Here is a 14,636-nt window from a genome sequence, read left to right on the forward strand (position 1 = left end):
GGACAGCGCCAGGCGCTCGCTCGCTCCCCACGCGGCCCCTCCCACCCATCGTATGATGACCTCACCGCGCCCAGCGGACGCCGCGTATAGATTCCAAGCGCGCGGCCATCCTTCTCCCACGTGACACAGGTAATTGTCCCCTCCCCGCCCGTCCCACAGATGAGAGACCCCCCCCATCCTGTCCCCTCCACACTTTGGCGCTGCGACCGTCAGGGCCGTTCTTCTTCAGTAGCGGCCCGGCAATTGGGGGCTGCGCCGCGCCGCGCCGCCTCTAGGACCTGCCGGAGCCTCCCCGCCCCTCGCGCAGGTCTGTCACCCGCCCTCCTGCCGGAGCGGCCGGGAGGAGACCGTGCCCTGTGCCAAAGGGGCGTCTGTCAAGGCTGTGCACCCAGATGGGGCAGGCGGCCTGGTGTGGGGAGAGGGGGGCAGGGGCTGGCGTGGATCAGCCGGGCATTGCACATTAGAGAAGAGGCAGGTAACTCCACCTGGCTGGAGGAGAAGGATGTACAATATCTTTGTAAAGCAGGCTAGTGATTTTAATGGGCAAGGCCTGGGCATCTCGGGTATGGGTTACTCTGGGCACAGGTGGGGCCTCCCGGTTTGCCCTTGGGGTGGGAAAAGGCTGGATGAAGAATAAAAATCCTCTTCAGAATTCCTTGGCCAGCAAAGGTTCTTTAGGGCCTGGGGAGGCATTTTAGGGATAAGTGCCTGTTTGTTAATGTTGCTGTGCTGGTGTAGTACCGAGCACAGCAGACTTCCTACAGTAGGCTGCTTCTGGACCAGGGGTCGGCAACGTTCGGCACACGGCTCGCCAGGGTAAGCACCCTGGCGGGCCGGGCCAGTTTTATTTACCTGCTGACGCGGCAGGTTCGGCCGATTGCGGCCCCCACTGGCCGCGGTTCGCCGTCCCGGGCCAATGGGGGCAGCGGGAAGCCGCGGCCAGCACATCGCTCGCCCGTGCCGCTTCTCGCCACCCCCATTGGCCCGGGACGGCGAACCGCGGCCAGTGGGGGCCGCGATCGGCCGAACCTGCCGCGTCAGCAGGTAAATAAAACTGGCCCGGCCCGCCGGGGTGCTTACCCTAGCGTGCCGCGTGCCGAACGTTGCCAACCCCTGATGTATAGTTTTCCCCTTCTCTTATTCATCCAGGAATTGTACCGAAAAGCAAAAGAGAATGGTAATGCTGATCCTAACTTGATTACTAGCTTTCCAAAGTGAGGGCCTTTGAGTGAGAGGCCTGCAGGGCTGAAACAATTAGAGAAGTCTGTTAAGCCTTCATTATTATGCAAAATTTTGATACATCACTATGAATGTTTTGACAATCTGATTAGCTGTAATTATCCCATCTTGGGCAAGGTGAATAACAGACTGATAAGATAGTTGTATTCAGTGGTCATGGTAGATGGATGCATTTACATTTCACACAAGAGACTGAGGGCTTGTCTTCACTACTGCACTACATTGAAGCAGCTGTGCCGATGTAGCATGTCTGGTGAAGACGCGCTTATGTTGTCTGGAGAGTGCTCTCCGGTTAGCATAATTACTCCACCTCAACGAGAGGTAGAAGCTATGTTGGTGGGAGAGCGTCTTCTGCTGATATAGTAGACAGCACTTTAAGTTGATGTAACTTATGTCGCTCAAGGGGGTGGTTTTTTCACACCCCTGAATGACATAAGTTACATTGACTTAGGTGGTACTGTAGACAAGCCTTGAAGAACAAAAGTGACTTTCCTTCTCCTTCCTTTCAACTAGTTGTTCTAACTACTCCAGGAAACTGAATGTGATGGTAGTCATTATTGTGATGCTACCAACTTTATTTTCCACTAAAGCATACCGACTTGGCTTTGTGTTTGTTTGTAAAAGATAGGGTTGTATTTTCATTTCCTGACTTATTTTTTCACTATATGTTAATTGGGTTTTGCTTGCATATAGAGAATTTCAAGTATTTATTGTGTGTGAATAAATCTTTTGGCTACCCAAAAACTAAACAAAACCAAACCCACCAAAACAAAAAACACAACCCAAAACAAAACCATTAAGGGGAATGGATATTTCTACATTTAGTACAGTTCCTCTCTGCAGGAAAAAACAAGGATTTATTTTGTAGTGATGTCTGAGCAATCCTCCTTCCCTTCCCCCTTCTCCTGTCTGCTTCTGTGATCCAAGGCTACTTATTCATACTTCCCTTATTCAATTCAAATATCCATAAAGCACCAGCTTCTATGTTTTTCTACCTTTATCCATTCTTCTGCACCAACCATATGTTATAGAGAATTATGCTGTTGAGGAAACTGTTAAGAGGGAGTTGCATGGAATGCATTTTGAAAATTAGCCATGCTAAGGGACAGACCTTTTCTGAAGGTTGGGCCAGACTGTTAATGTTCTTCATGGAGACTTTATATCACAAAGATCTAAAAGACCCACTATATACACCTGGTGTTCTAGGAGGAGAATGAGGTGAGTACAGTCTCCATGCCATACTTAAGTCTAATGAGCAATTAAAAGAATCAGCTACAGTATATCAAAAGATTACCATTGATACTGGCCCTACTGTGCCACAACCTTTCCCTTCCACCTCCGCTTCCTCTAAAAGGAAGATTAGACACAGGGCTGTGGTAATTGACAATCTTGTCAATGTCAAAAGATAGTTTCTTGTGCAGAGTTGAAAACTAGTTTATCTTAAGCTGTACTACAGTACAGAGATATAGGCTTTCAGACTTAAATCCCCATATGCTGTCTTTTTTCCCTCCACTATTTTAATGCTGGTGTGGTTTATTTTGTTTAATAAATATCAAGTTTGCTTTTCCTTCCAGTTCAGTACTCCCTTCTCATTTTTCAATCCCTAGTAGAGATTTAATTAATATTTTCCTTTTGGTTGCTCCTAACTCAGCATGCTCCCTTGCCAGTCACTGTTTTCATTTCAAGGTTGATTTAGGAGGCATTGTGAAATGGAATAATCCTAACTGCTTCTTGATTCTGTCTGTTGCCCTTTGTGCTGGTTTTTGAATGATGGGCTCAGGGCTGAGTAGGCCAGAATGCTCTGTGATCACACTTGTGGTCTCAGATTTGCTAAGTGTTGATGCTGACAGCTGATGTCTGTGCAGGAGAGCAGCAAACACAAGGGAGGAACCAGGAGGAAGTTAGATTTATTGAGCAAAATTAATCCTTAATGTAAACCTGTTGACTTTGGAGTTACATCAGAGATGGCTTTGTCCACTTCTGTTTCGTATCTGTGTAAAATGAGGTATCACTTTTTTGTTAGTCAGGGATAATATGTCTGGTAACATTTTGCCTCAGCAATAATCTTTGTACCATCATAGAAGACAACTAATGTGTCTTTGAGTTTGTGGATTATATATTTAATAATTCAATTATCTCTTAAAATGGGACTCTGACCATCTTTTGAAATTTAAGCAGAACAAGTGGAAGATGGCTGGAGTCACCTTGCTTCTGTTTTTTTCTCTGCTGGAATATTTAAGCGATACAATCAACTTGAGATCTAGTCCATGTTTTTAAAAATGAGGTAAAAGTAGCTTTTGGTGTTACATCTGCCCTGAATACCCAGGTCAAGTTTTGTGCTTTTACCATAACTTCCTTGTTTTTAAAATGTTTCTCTTCTGCAGTTTTAGTTGTTCTCAACTCTTTGCTATAACAACATTACCAATACTTGTAGCATAGGTAGTTGAAACATCATCCAATATATAAGTATGGTTTTTAAGTTGACAATGACTCTTTAAGGACTAATTCAGTGTTCATGCTTTGTATCCCTGTATTTTTTCATGCCTTTATTTATGTATGCATGCATGCATGCCTGCCTGCCAGTGAGCAAAGTGATGTTGTATAAGCAAGGATTTGTACCCATTTACCTCTTGGCTTTCTTGTTCCTGATGTGAAGTCATATACTTCATTGTGATGTCTCAGTTCTTTCCTTGATAACACATTGACATGAGAAATAGAGGACTTTTACATTATGCTATGGCAGATGATATCATATGCACATAATTGCTTTTAATGCCATTATATTAAATAAACTATATACTAGAAAATATCACATAGAGGTCAAAACTATATACTCTTAACTCTGCCAATGTGATCCCAAATGGCTTTGGATTTTTGTATGACTATCATCTGTTTCAAAAATATTTATTATTTATTGGTATTACCATAGCACCTGGGTGCTCTAGTCATGACCAGGACTCTGTTTTGCTAGGCACTGTACAAAGACAAAACAAAAAGACAGTCCCTGCCCCAAAGATCTTACAATCAAAGTATATAACAACAGATGGAAACAGATAGACAGATGGGAGTACAAGGAAACAATGAGGCTGCCTTAGTTAGTTTGATAGCTAGTCATCTCAGCATACCAGGGCCATAACTGTTAATTTTTTTGTAGTCTTCGCGGAAAAGGAATTTTAAGGAAGGATATGAAGGAGGATAATACTAGCTTGGCAGATGTTTTTGGGGAGCTCCTCCAAAGTGTGAGAGGCAGCATGGGAAAAGGTACGAAGATGTTTGTTTGAAGATGTAACAAGTTGATGATGGAGGTTGGCATTATGGGCATATCAGAGTTAACATCTCGATAGTGAATTAAGAGATGATCGGTAGTGTGGGGGTAGACCGTGAAGGGCCTGAAAGGGATGTCTACACTGCAGCTGGGAGGTGTGATTCCCAGGATGGGTGGACAGACACACTAGCTCAGCTTGAGTTAGCATGCTAAAGTAACAGTGTGGATGTTGCAACACTGGCAGTGGCTCAGACTAGATTGTATTTGTCAAAGCCAGAGAGAAGGATGTTGCAGTAACTGAGATGAGAGCCTGAATGAGAGTTTTAGCTTTGTGGCGGAATAGAAAAGGCTGTATCTAGCAATGTTATGAAAGAATTGACATTACTTTCAGATGCACTGGGAATATGCAACCCTCATTGACTTCAGTGAATGCTGAGGGCTCTAGGCATAGATATCATAGCACATGCACTACATATTGTAGGACTAGTATCTCATAACTAGTTTAGCAGTTCCTTTTAATATGATCGTATTAGCTTAGTGGTCACTGTGAACAGTGACAAAGTACATTGGGATAAGGATTGTATTTTCAAGATGGCTGTAATTTCACAAAGTCAAGTTGCTGTTTTTATATTCATGTTTCATATTGAGAACCTGGTAGACTCTGATTTCAGAGTCTTTGCATAGTGACTCAGCATCCTGCATGTAATCTTTCCTGATTTCTGATCCATTATTATTAGAATAGTTTTTCTTTCCTTGAGATTGAGACTGGCAGGGCATGTTTGTGTCTCATGACAGAGGAGGCAGTACACAGTAGGCCTTTTAGTGATGATGCTACTCTTTTAGATGCACTTGTGTAGTAATAATTAAAAGTAGGCTTAAATAGGAAACTAGTTTCAGCGTTTACTTTGAAGGGAGAGGTGTCCCTTGCTAGTAATAAGATTTTTGTATTGACTTTCATCTGAAAGCACGTTTCAAACACTAACTCATCTTTGCCATAACCTTGTGAAATAATTGCTACTTATCTATTTTAAAGGGGAGGAAATGGAAACAGGTTAAATGATTTGTGCAAGGCCAGCCAAAAGCAAAATCAAGGTTAAAACTCAGAAGTTCCTGGCTTCCAGACCCATGCTTAGTCCCCTAGACAGTATTGCCAATAATTTTCAGTCGTTATTGGCATATTGATCTTACTGAGGAGACTCCATTCATTTCATCTTGTGTTTCTGTAAGCATGTCCTCCTTTTCTTCTTATTGATCTTCCATATGGGTAGATAGGTGCATGCTTTGCATTATATTCTTCCTAGCTGAAACCAGTAGTGCAGGGGAGTATTTGGCAACCGCATATCTCGTTATTTGTTTCCAGTATGGCACAGGGATATCCTTCTGTATGCCCATATCAGGCTGAAACACATACTACTTTTACTCCGTGGGAATTCCACACCACTGAGCATGCACAGAATTCATGTCCCCCAGAGATTTTTTTTTCTCTGCAGAAAATACATTCTGCTGGAGAGGCACTACAGTTATGCCTTGCGCTCACCAGTGGCTGCTGTGGTGCCAGAACACAGGGCAGCCAGCTCACTGGTCATAGCAGCCGACAGGGAGGTGGATAGGCTGCGTTCTTCACAGCACCCTTCCTGCGGAGCCAGGTGAGGAGTCATGGGATATGGTAGAGACAGTCAGCAATGGGCTGCTGGGGGGGTGGTCACATAGACTGGGGTTCAGAAGGGCTAGTGGGGGAGACAGACTGCAGTGGGTGCTGACTGGGAGTGGAGGTGCAGGGCCACATGGGGACAGGGGGATGGGGTACATGAGTGGGGGTGTAAGGGCACATGGGGTGAGGGGGTGCCTGGGAATGGGGAAGAGGGGTTGCATGGGGATGGGGTCAGATATGCCTCACTGAATGGGAGAGGCTAGGGGTCAGCCAAGGTCTGCATGGGGGAGGTGCCCCAATTCCCTAATAATTCCACTCCCCCCCCCCCCAAAAAAAACCCCAACCTGTTCCATGCTTTTCCCACCCATATCCAACAACCCTCCAGGTTCACTCCCAGGCTCCTTCCCAGCAATTACTTCCCTCTCCCTCAGCTCCTCCATCACCCTTGACTTCCCCAAGCCTTTGCACTGCTTCTGAGGGGTGCGGGAAATACTTTTCTGTATTGTAGTTTAAATGAATTATTACTCAAAGTTCTGTATTAACATGCCTAGTAAGAAATCTAATTGTCAAAAAATATTTCCTGAATCTTTTTTGTTGTCTGTTTTGTTACAGACATACTTGCTCACAGGTATTTTGAAATAAATTTCCAAAATAATTGTAACTGGCATGTTTATATTGTGTTATTTTGACAATAAAATATGCAGAATTTTAAAATGTCATGTGGAGAATTTGTAATTTTTTTGGTGCAGAATTCCCCTAGGAGTATTTTTTGCACTCAGGCTTATTCTTTAATGTGGAGAAACTGTGTATCACAGTTGTCGGTCCAGAGAGCATGTATATCCCAGTTGCCTGCTGCCCTCTATGTGTGAGGTGGCAGTATCTCAGAACTGTGAGATCTGTTACAATGAAAGGAAAAATGATGGTGTGGAATGCACACCGGACTAAATTCCCCTATGTCTTTCTTTAATATATGTTTGCCTGATAAGGGAATTTTGTAGCCTGTGTCTAACAATGATGAGGGCTTTCCTTTCTTTTGATAGTTGTCAACAGAGAAATGAGTGGGAACTGTTTAAGGATATTTTACTAAATGCTCAAAAGTCCATAACAGAGAGAGAGACTATACTGGTTTTAAAACAAAAATCAACCTGCTTCGGGATGAAGTGACATCAATGGAATAAAGGCAAAGTTGATAGCGCTGAATATAAATTAGAGACTAGGAATTGTAGAAAACCAATAAAACAAGCAAAAGGACACAAGGAGAAATCAATGGTTAGCAGAGTTAAGGACAATAAGGAGGAGTGTAAATATAGTATGAATAAAAGGAATCCTAACAATGGTATTGGTTCATTACTAGATAGAAATGGAATTTTCAGTAATACTGTAGAAGGCAAAAGTGTTTAATATATATTTCTGTTCTGTATTTGGAGAAAAAGCAGGATGATGTTTTAAATGATTAAAAACTGGCTGATAGCTCTCAAAATGTAAGTGTAGGCAGGGAATCTTCATAATCAAAGCTGGTGTGTTTCTAGTGGTGTCCCTCAGGGTCAGTTCTTGGCCCTATGCTGTTTACCTTTTACCATACTCAAACACATATTATTTGCTTGCACCCAGCTTATCAAGTGATCCAGATGGTTCTGTATCCGTGACCTGTCCTCTTCATTACTTACCACTCCCCCAATCTTTGTCTCATCTGCAAACTCTATCAGTCATTATTTTGTGTCTTCTTTCAGGTCGTTAATAAAAATGATAGTCATACATCTAAGAATAAAGAATGCGGGCCATACGTACTCTGACCTGGGAAGAGGCTAATGTGATATATAAACAGGGGAGTATTGAGTAGGAATAGGGAGGTTGTATTACTTCAGCTTTTGGCATGGGTGCAACTGCTGCTGGAATACTGTGTTCTGTTCTCATGCCCCCAATTCAAGAAGGATGTTGACAGATTGGAGAGGGTTCAGAGAAGAGCCATGAGAATGATTAAAGGATTGGAAAAACGTGCCTTATAGTGATATTCTCAAGGAGCTCCGTCTGTTTAGTTAATGAAAGAAAAAGTGAAGAGGTGATTTGATCCGTGTATAAGTACCTAGGTGGAGAATAGAAATTTGATAATAGAGGACTCTTCAATCTTGCAGGGAAAGGTTTAACAAGATCCAATAGCTGGAAGTTGAAACTAGACAAATTCAGACTGAAAAAAAATATTTTTAACTGTGAGGGTAATTATCCTTTGGAACAGTTTACCAAGGGGTGTGGTGAATTCTCCATCACAAGAAATCTTTAAATCAAGATTGGATATTTTTTAAAAGAGAGATGCTCTAATTCAAACAAATTAATACAATGAAGTCCTATAGCTTGTGTTATGCAGAACGTCAGACTAGAGGATCACAATGGTTCCTTGTGACAGGGTGGACTAGGCCCAGAGGCCCCCCTCACACCCGTCCCAGGACAGGAGCAATGGAACAAAGTCCTCCAACTGTCCTAGAAAGACTATGCGGGAGACTGGAAGGGGCTAGCCAATCAGAGGTTTGCAGGCTAGCATAAAAGGAGCTGCAGTGCAGACCAGAGTCAGCTCCATCCTGGAGCCAGAGGAGTGCAAATGGTGTTCCTGCTGGTGAAAGGGAACTGCAGCACCATGGACAGCTCAGTGCTAGGAGGGAGTGGGGGAGGTAGGAAGAGGTGCTTCTGGTTGGCTGCAGGAGCTGAAAGGCTGGACAGAGCAGCTGCTCTGGCAGGAACCAGGGAAGCAAGTAAGGGCCTCCTAGCTGGCTGCAAGTGCTAAGGCAGATAGTTGCTGGCAGGGACCGGGGGGCAAGGAAGGTGTTCCTGGCTGGCTTCTGGGACTCAACAAAGCTAAGAGTCGCAAAGACGTGTCCCAGGGAAATGTAGTTAGTTAAAGAGATGTGGCATGTAGCTGCTACTTAAAGGGTCCCTGGGTTGGGGCCTGGAGTTGTGGGAGGGCCTGCTCCTCCCGCCCTCCAACAGCCACTGGGGAGGTAGTTATGCCCTGAGAGAAGGGCTCAGAGAGGGCAAAAACATTGCCTCCAGGGAGGAAGCCCTGGGGGTATGGCCTCAGACCAGGGCCAGGACTGTTTAAAGACTTCAGACACGCCTGACCAGAAGGGGTGCTTATGAGGGGTGGGTGCCAACCCGTTACATTCCTTCAGGCTTTATAATCTTTGAATCTAAGCTGGAGGAAGTTGACCCGTGGCTATCTGTGTGAGTACTCTCTACAGTGGATTGCATATATGTTTGAGGAAAATTTTATTGAAGTCTGACCCAAGCCCATCTGAGCCTGGTGTTTTGTACATCATAAGGGATTTCACAGCAGTTACAAGCCTCTCCTTTTTAGTGGTCCTAGAAGTGCTGCTGCCTGAACTTCAGTGAGATTAGTTGGTGTAGTTTTTGCTAAACCACCTTGCATGCTGGTGATTCCGTCAGGGGATTCTTCCTGCTCTACTGTAGAGAGCCTTTTCTAATTGTACAAAATTATTTCCTCTGCTTTGCTGGTTAATGTATTTTGTACTGGCTGAAGGATTTAGAGGATCAGGCTGGATGATTGTTGCTTTCTTATTGGCTAGCCTTTACTTTCCATATTCCTATGTTCATAATTTTGTTTTGCATATTTTGCCATTTTTATTGCTTCTTATTGTTTATTTGTTTTTTTTTACTGTAGAGATTTTAGCATGTTTATATTTTTCTTGCACTATGTTCCTGAATGATTTCCTCTCTCCTTCTCTTCCACCCCCCCCCACCCCTCCAAATCCCCACACTTTTTCTAGGAGCTGAACCTTCTGTACTCTTTCTGGTCTGAGGTGAAGGCATTAATTTTGCCCCAAAGGTTTTCACACAGTGTGACTTGTGTTAGCTCTTCAGTATTACCAAAATGCAAAAGATTTTTAAATATTTATTAGCAATTGTGCTAAAAGCAATGCATCTCCTAAGAGTAAATTACTTGACCTGCGTGACTTAGGATAACATCTTGAGGCTGCTTGCAGCAGAGGGAGAGACATCTGGAATCAGGAGAAGATCTGAGAGAAATGAGGGGAGGATTTTCATGCCTAGCATTTTCATCAGATCTCTTTTGGCATGAGGAGATGATCTGCTGATTGAGCAGAAACAAAGCAGGTATTTGTGTGTGTTCTCCAGATGTGCAGAGGAGTAAGGTCTTTCATTAACTCACATGTCTGTCAACACTTACCTTCTGAGTGCACAGGGCTGAATCTGTCTATGGTAAGAAGTAGGAGCACATTTAAAATACCCTTTTCAAATGAGTTAAGTACTCCCAGTTTGGGCAGTGATTGGGTAGAAGCTTCTTAAATGAGTCCTAAACAGTGCCTTCTATGTACTTTCTAATAGTATGTTTAGAAATAAAAAAGTTGCCTGAGAGAATATTTTTCTTTTCTCCAGGTGGTGGTGATAGTGATGTCTTCAGAAATATTTTCATGCCAATTCTTCAAATGCACAAAGTGAAAAATATTTTTCCTCTAATCTATGTCAGTTGTAGTCATCATAGATGTTGTAGATAACTATAGTAGGTAAAAAAAATAAAATAAAAATCAGACAGGTGATTTTTAAGTTGGTGTCCTTTTAGAATCTTTTAAAAGTGTGTATTTAAAACTTGAATATGCTTCTTTAAAATCTTTGTTTTAGTGATTGTTTAGTTAGTGACCCAAGCAGGGCCGGCTCCAGGCACCAGCGGAGGAAGCACGTGCCTGGGGTGGCACATGCTAAGGGGTGGCATTCCGTCCATTCCCGGGGGGGCACAGTCCGGGCGGGTTTTTTTTTTTTTTTTGCTTGGGGCGGCAAAAATAGTAGAGCTGGCCCTGGACCCAAGTAAAGAAATTCACAGCTAAAACTGACCGCATAACTAGATAATCCATACGAGATCAGTCTCAGTGGATCAATGTAGCTGATTACTGTGCTTTGATCATCATGTTTGCAATACTTATGCACAATAACACAAGTCAGGGATGACAAGTCGGGGTTAACTTTGAATATTCTTGCTTTATATAATATCGTTATGTTCTTTTAGTTTTTCAGGTGTTGTTTTAAAGTGGAAACAAAATTACCATCTTCCCCTAACATTAATGTTGGTCTTCCTGCATTTTGATTTGTCTAATAGTGTAGTTGGATTCTTGTCTAGATTTCAAAGTGTAGTTTACATTTAGGAACTCTAATTCTGAGTGAGAGCTGTGTATCCTCAACTGGCATCACTGGAAGTTTCTAATGCTCAGAATTTCTCAGATGAAGATGAAAATCTTTGCATGTGTGTGATTTTTCTCCCCCTGTCCCCCCAAATTCTAGGAAATTCACTTGTCCAGTTCAAGCAAGTAAAAAAACTAAGTGGTCGTTGGGCGTAACAGTGTATCTTCTTCACTTTTCAGGAGTGCTCATTTACACAAATTATAAATTGTTTCAAAAGACTAACCTAGGTAATCATGGACAATCCACCCCTTACAGTAACGTTGTCTTATTTAAACATAAAGCCAACATGAACACTTATTCAAGTCCCTCTTAATGTTCCATGCACTCCCTCCATAACACATGGAGCTATGAATTTGGGACCAACAGCTCCATGTTCTCCTCTCAGGCGCAAGATGTGGGAGGAAGCCCTCTAGGATATCTCTAAGGGGATTGGTCTTTAAAAATATCACTACAGCTGCCAATATCACCCAGGGGTGTGAGTGAATGAGTGAGTCTCTGTTTTGTTCATGCATCCAGGACATTGGGGTACATAGCTCAAGCAATTCCCGGTTTATAGCCATAGAAGCCCTCAGAGTCATCAGTTCAAGGTTCTGTCAGTTGTTTGGGAGATGGACTGTTGGGTATGGGAATGGGCAACTCCTTAGCAGCACCTTCACAGCTGTAGACAGCAGGGATATCGGAGCATAGGTTCATAACTGATCAGTGGGCTTTCCGCTGTCTTGAAGATATTTTGTATTTAAGCTTGAACTTTGTTCAAGAGGAAATATATGGCATAAGGCTAGATTTTGTAGTAAGATATCATAGTGTGTTGGACATTCTTCCAATTATGTTTATTTTGTCTTTTTAATAGACTTGGATCTTCTACCTAATGAACAAACATGAGTCATTTGAGGTTTCTTGTAGCTACCTTGAAACCTCATGGCATTCAATTTTTGGTAAAGCAAGATGTAGCCAGAAAGGTATTTCTGCAGCGCCAACGATATGTTTCATCAGGAGCTACAGAACCATTCCTGAGTGGAAGTAATTCAAATTATGTAGAGGAAATGTACTACACATGGCTTGAAAACCCTAAAAGTGTGCATAAGGTAAGTCTAAATGTTAACTGAAAATTCTACTGTTAAGATAAAAAGAATAAATCTTGATTCCACTCTTGTTGACTATTTTGTAAAAGGTCTTTTATTAAATGAAAAATATGAAACTAATTGTATATATTGATCGTTGCAAGATACGAAATTGCAGCAAAATAAAAATATAAGGAAGCCCCAAATATGGTGAACTGGTTTGAAGAATATGGGATGTCTTGTGTTATGAAAATATTAACAGAAGCAAACATCTGATTTTCAGAATTTTTTGTTGCAATATGATTATTTAATCAGTTTATTGAAGGAAATTAGTTATGATTTACAGAAATTTCAAGCTTCTAATATTTGTAATAGGGTCAAAACATGTCCTCTGCTGTACTTAAGTCACATATATCCAGAGTGGTATTTTACAGCTGCCTAAAGGAGTTGAGTGCTTAGTTCCCCATGCTGGCTTTGGAAGTTTCAGCCTTAAACGTTTTGTAAAACTACCTTCTTTAAATTTCTGCCTATAGTTTGGAAAATATTTCACTCTGTACATGTCTCTAAATTCCAAACACCTGCTAGATATTTCTTAATTGCTACCTCTATACCAGGGGTCGGCAACCTATGGCACGCGTGCCGATTTTTTTAATGGCACGCTGCTTCCTGCCCGAGCAGCGTGCCATTAAAAATCCTGCCTGGCCCAGCCCACTCTTCTCCGCGCCCCCCCTCGCCCCTGCGGGGGCAGGTGGGCAGAAGCATAGGCGTGCACACGGGGTGTGCCCAGGCACACCCTGCCAAATGGCCCCACTCTCCCAGCGTGGCAAGCCGCGGGGTCCGCGCTCCCGGGCCGGAGTGCCCGGCCGAGTGCAGCAAGCCACCGGCCCCTCCCTGCGCCTTCGCCCCTCCTCTGGAGTCCTGCCACTGTGCGCGCAGCGCTCTGGGGGCTGGGGCTGCGCGCTCCTGTGGGGCAGTGTTTGGCTCCATGGGGAGGCAGACACGCTCCCCGCTCATCTGCCGCCGCGCGCAGCGCTCTGGGGGGCGGGGCTGCCCGCTCCTGCGGGGCAGCGTGTCTGGCTCTGCGCGGAGGAGAACATGCTGCTAGGAGCCTCATGGTAAGGGGACAGGGAACAGGGGGGGTTGGATCGCGGGCAGGGTGGTTAGGGGCGGGAGGGTCTCTGGAGGGGGCAGTCAGGGAGCAGGGAGGGTTGGATGGGGCATGGGAGTCCCGGGGTCTGCAGAGAAGAAGCGGGGGCAGGGCCTTGGGGAATAGGGGCGCACACACACCACAGCCCCCGCCCTGACCCCCCCCTCACACACACCCAGCCCTCTGCTCTGGGCCCCGCAGCCACGCACACACACCCCAGGCCCGTGCCCTGAGCCCCTCACACACCCCCCAGGCCCCTGCCTTGAGCCCTGTACCTCCCTCATACACACCCAGCCCTCTGCTTGACACCTTCCCCCCCCCCCCCCCCCCCCCCGCCCTGACACCTGCACTCTCCTCACATACCCCCAGCCCTCTGCCCTGACTCTTACCCAGCCTCACCCTGAGCACCAAATGGGAGCTCCTGCACACACCCCCGCCCCATTCCCTCCTGCACCCCTCGCACCAAATGGGAGCTGCCCAGGTAAGTGCCCCACACCCAAACCTCCTGTCCCAACCCTGAGCCCCCTCCCTAATTCTAGCTCCTGGCCAGACCCTTCACCCCCAGCCCTGTGCTCAGTGCACTCCCACCCTCAGCTCAGTGCAGAGAGGAAGAGAATGGGCCAGAACCAGGGAGAAGGTAGGTACCCACTGTATGTGGGTAGGGCCGGGACCCCAGACCGGCAGTGGGCTGAGCGGGGCCTGCAACCGGGATCCTGGCTGGCAGGAGCCGGCAGATGGAACCCCTGAGTGGCAGTGGGCTGAGCCTCTCAGCCCACTGCTGGTCTGGGGTCCCGACCTCCGGCCCCGCACAGCCTGCTGCCGGTCTGGGGTTCTGGCTGCCGGACCCTTGCCAGTTGGGGTCCCGGCCGCAGGCCCCGCTCGGCCCGCTGCTGGCCTAGATGAACAGAACCCCAGACCAGCAGCGGGCTGAGCAGGCCGGCGGCGTAAGATCAACATTTTAATTTAATTTTAAATGAAGCTTCTTAAACATTTTGAAAACCTTGTTTATTTTACAATGCAACACTAGTTTAGTTATATAATATATAGACTTATAGAGAGAGACCTTCTAAA

At 44.9% G+C, this 14,636-nt stretch overlaps 1 protein-coding gene across 1 annotated transcript in view; it reads left to right on the forward strand.

The window, feature by feature from the left end:
- The first annotated feature begins 12,211 nt into the window (after positions 1-12,211).
- OGDHL (oxoglutarate dehydrogenase like) overlaps positions 12,212-14,636 on the forward strand; it is an 88,826-nt gene continuing 86,401 nt past the window's right edge. The window contains exon 1 of the mRNA XM_029912004.1: positions 12,212-12,442. Within this exon, the coding sequence (XP_029767864.1) occupies positions 12,236-12,442 (207 nt within the window). The 5' untranslated portion in view covers positions 12,212-12,235. The remainder of the gene's footprint in view (positions 12,443-14,636) is intronic.

The sequence above is a fragment of the Terrapene carolina genome, unplaced genomic scaffold (assembly GCF_002925995.2).
Source record: "Terrapene carolina triunguis isolate 2854851 unplaced genomic scaffold, T_m_triunguis-2.0 Scaffold146, whole genome shotgun sequence".
Taxonomy (NCBI): domain Eukaryota; kingdom Metazoa; phylum Chordata; order Testudines; family Emydidae; genus Terrapene; species Terrapene triunguis.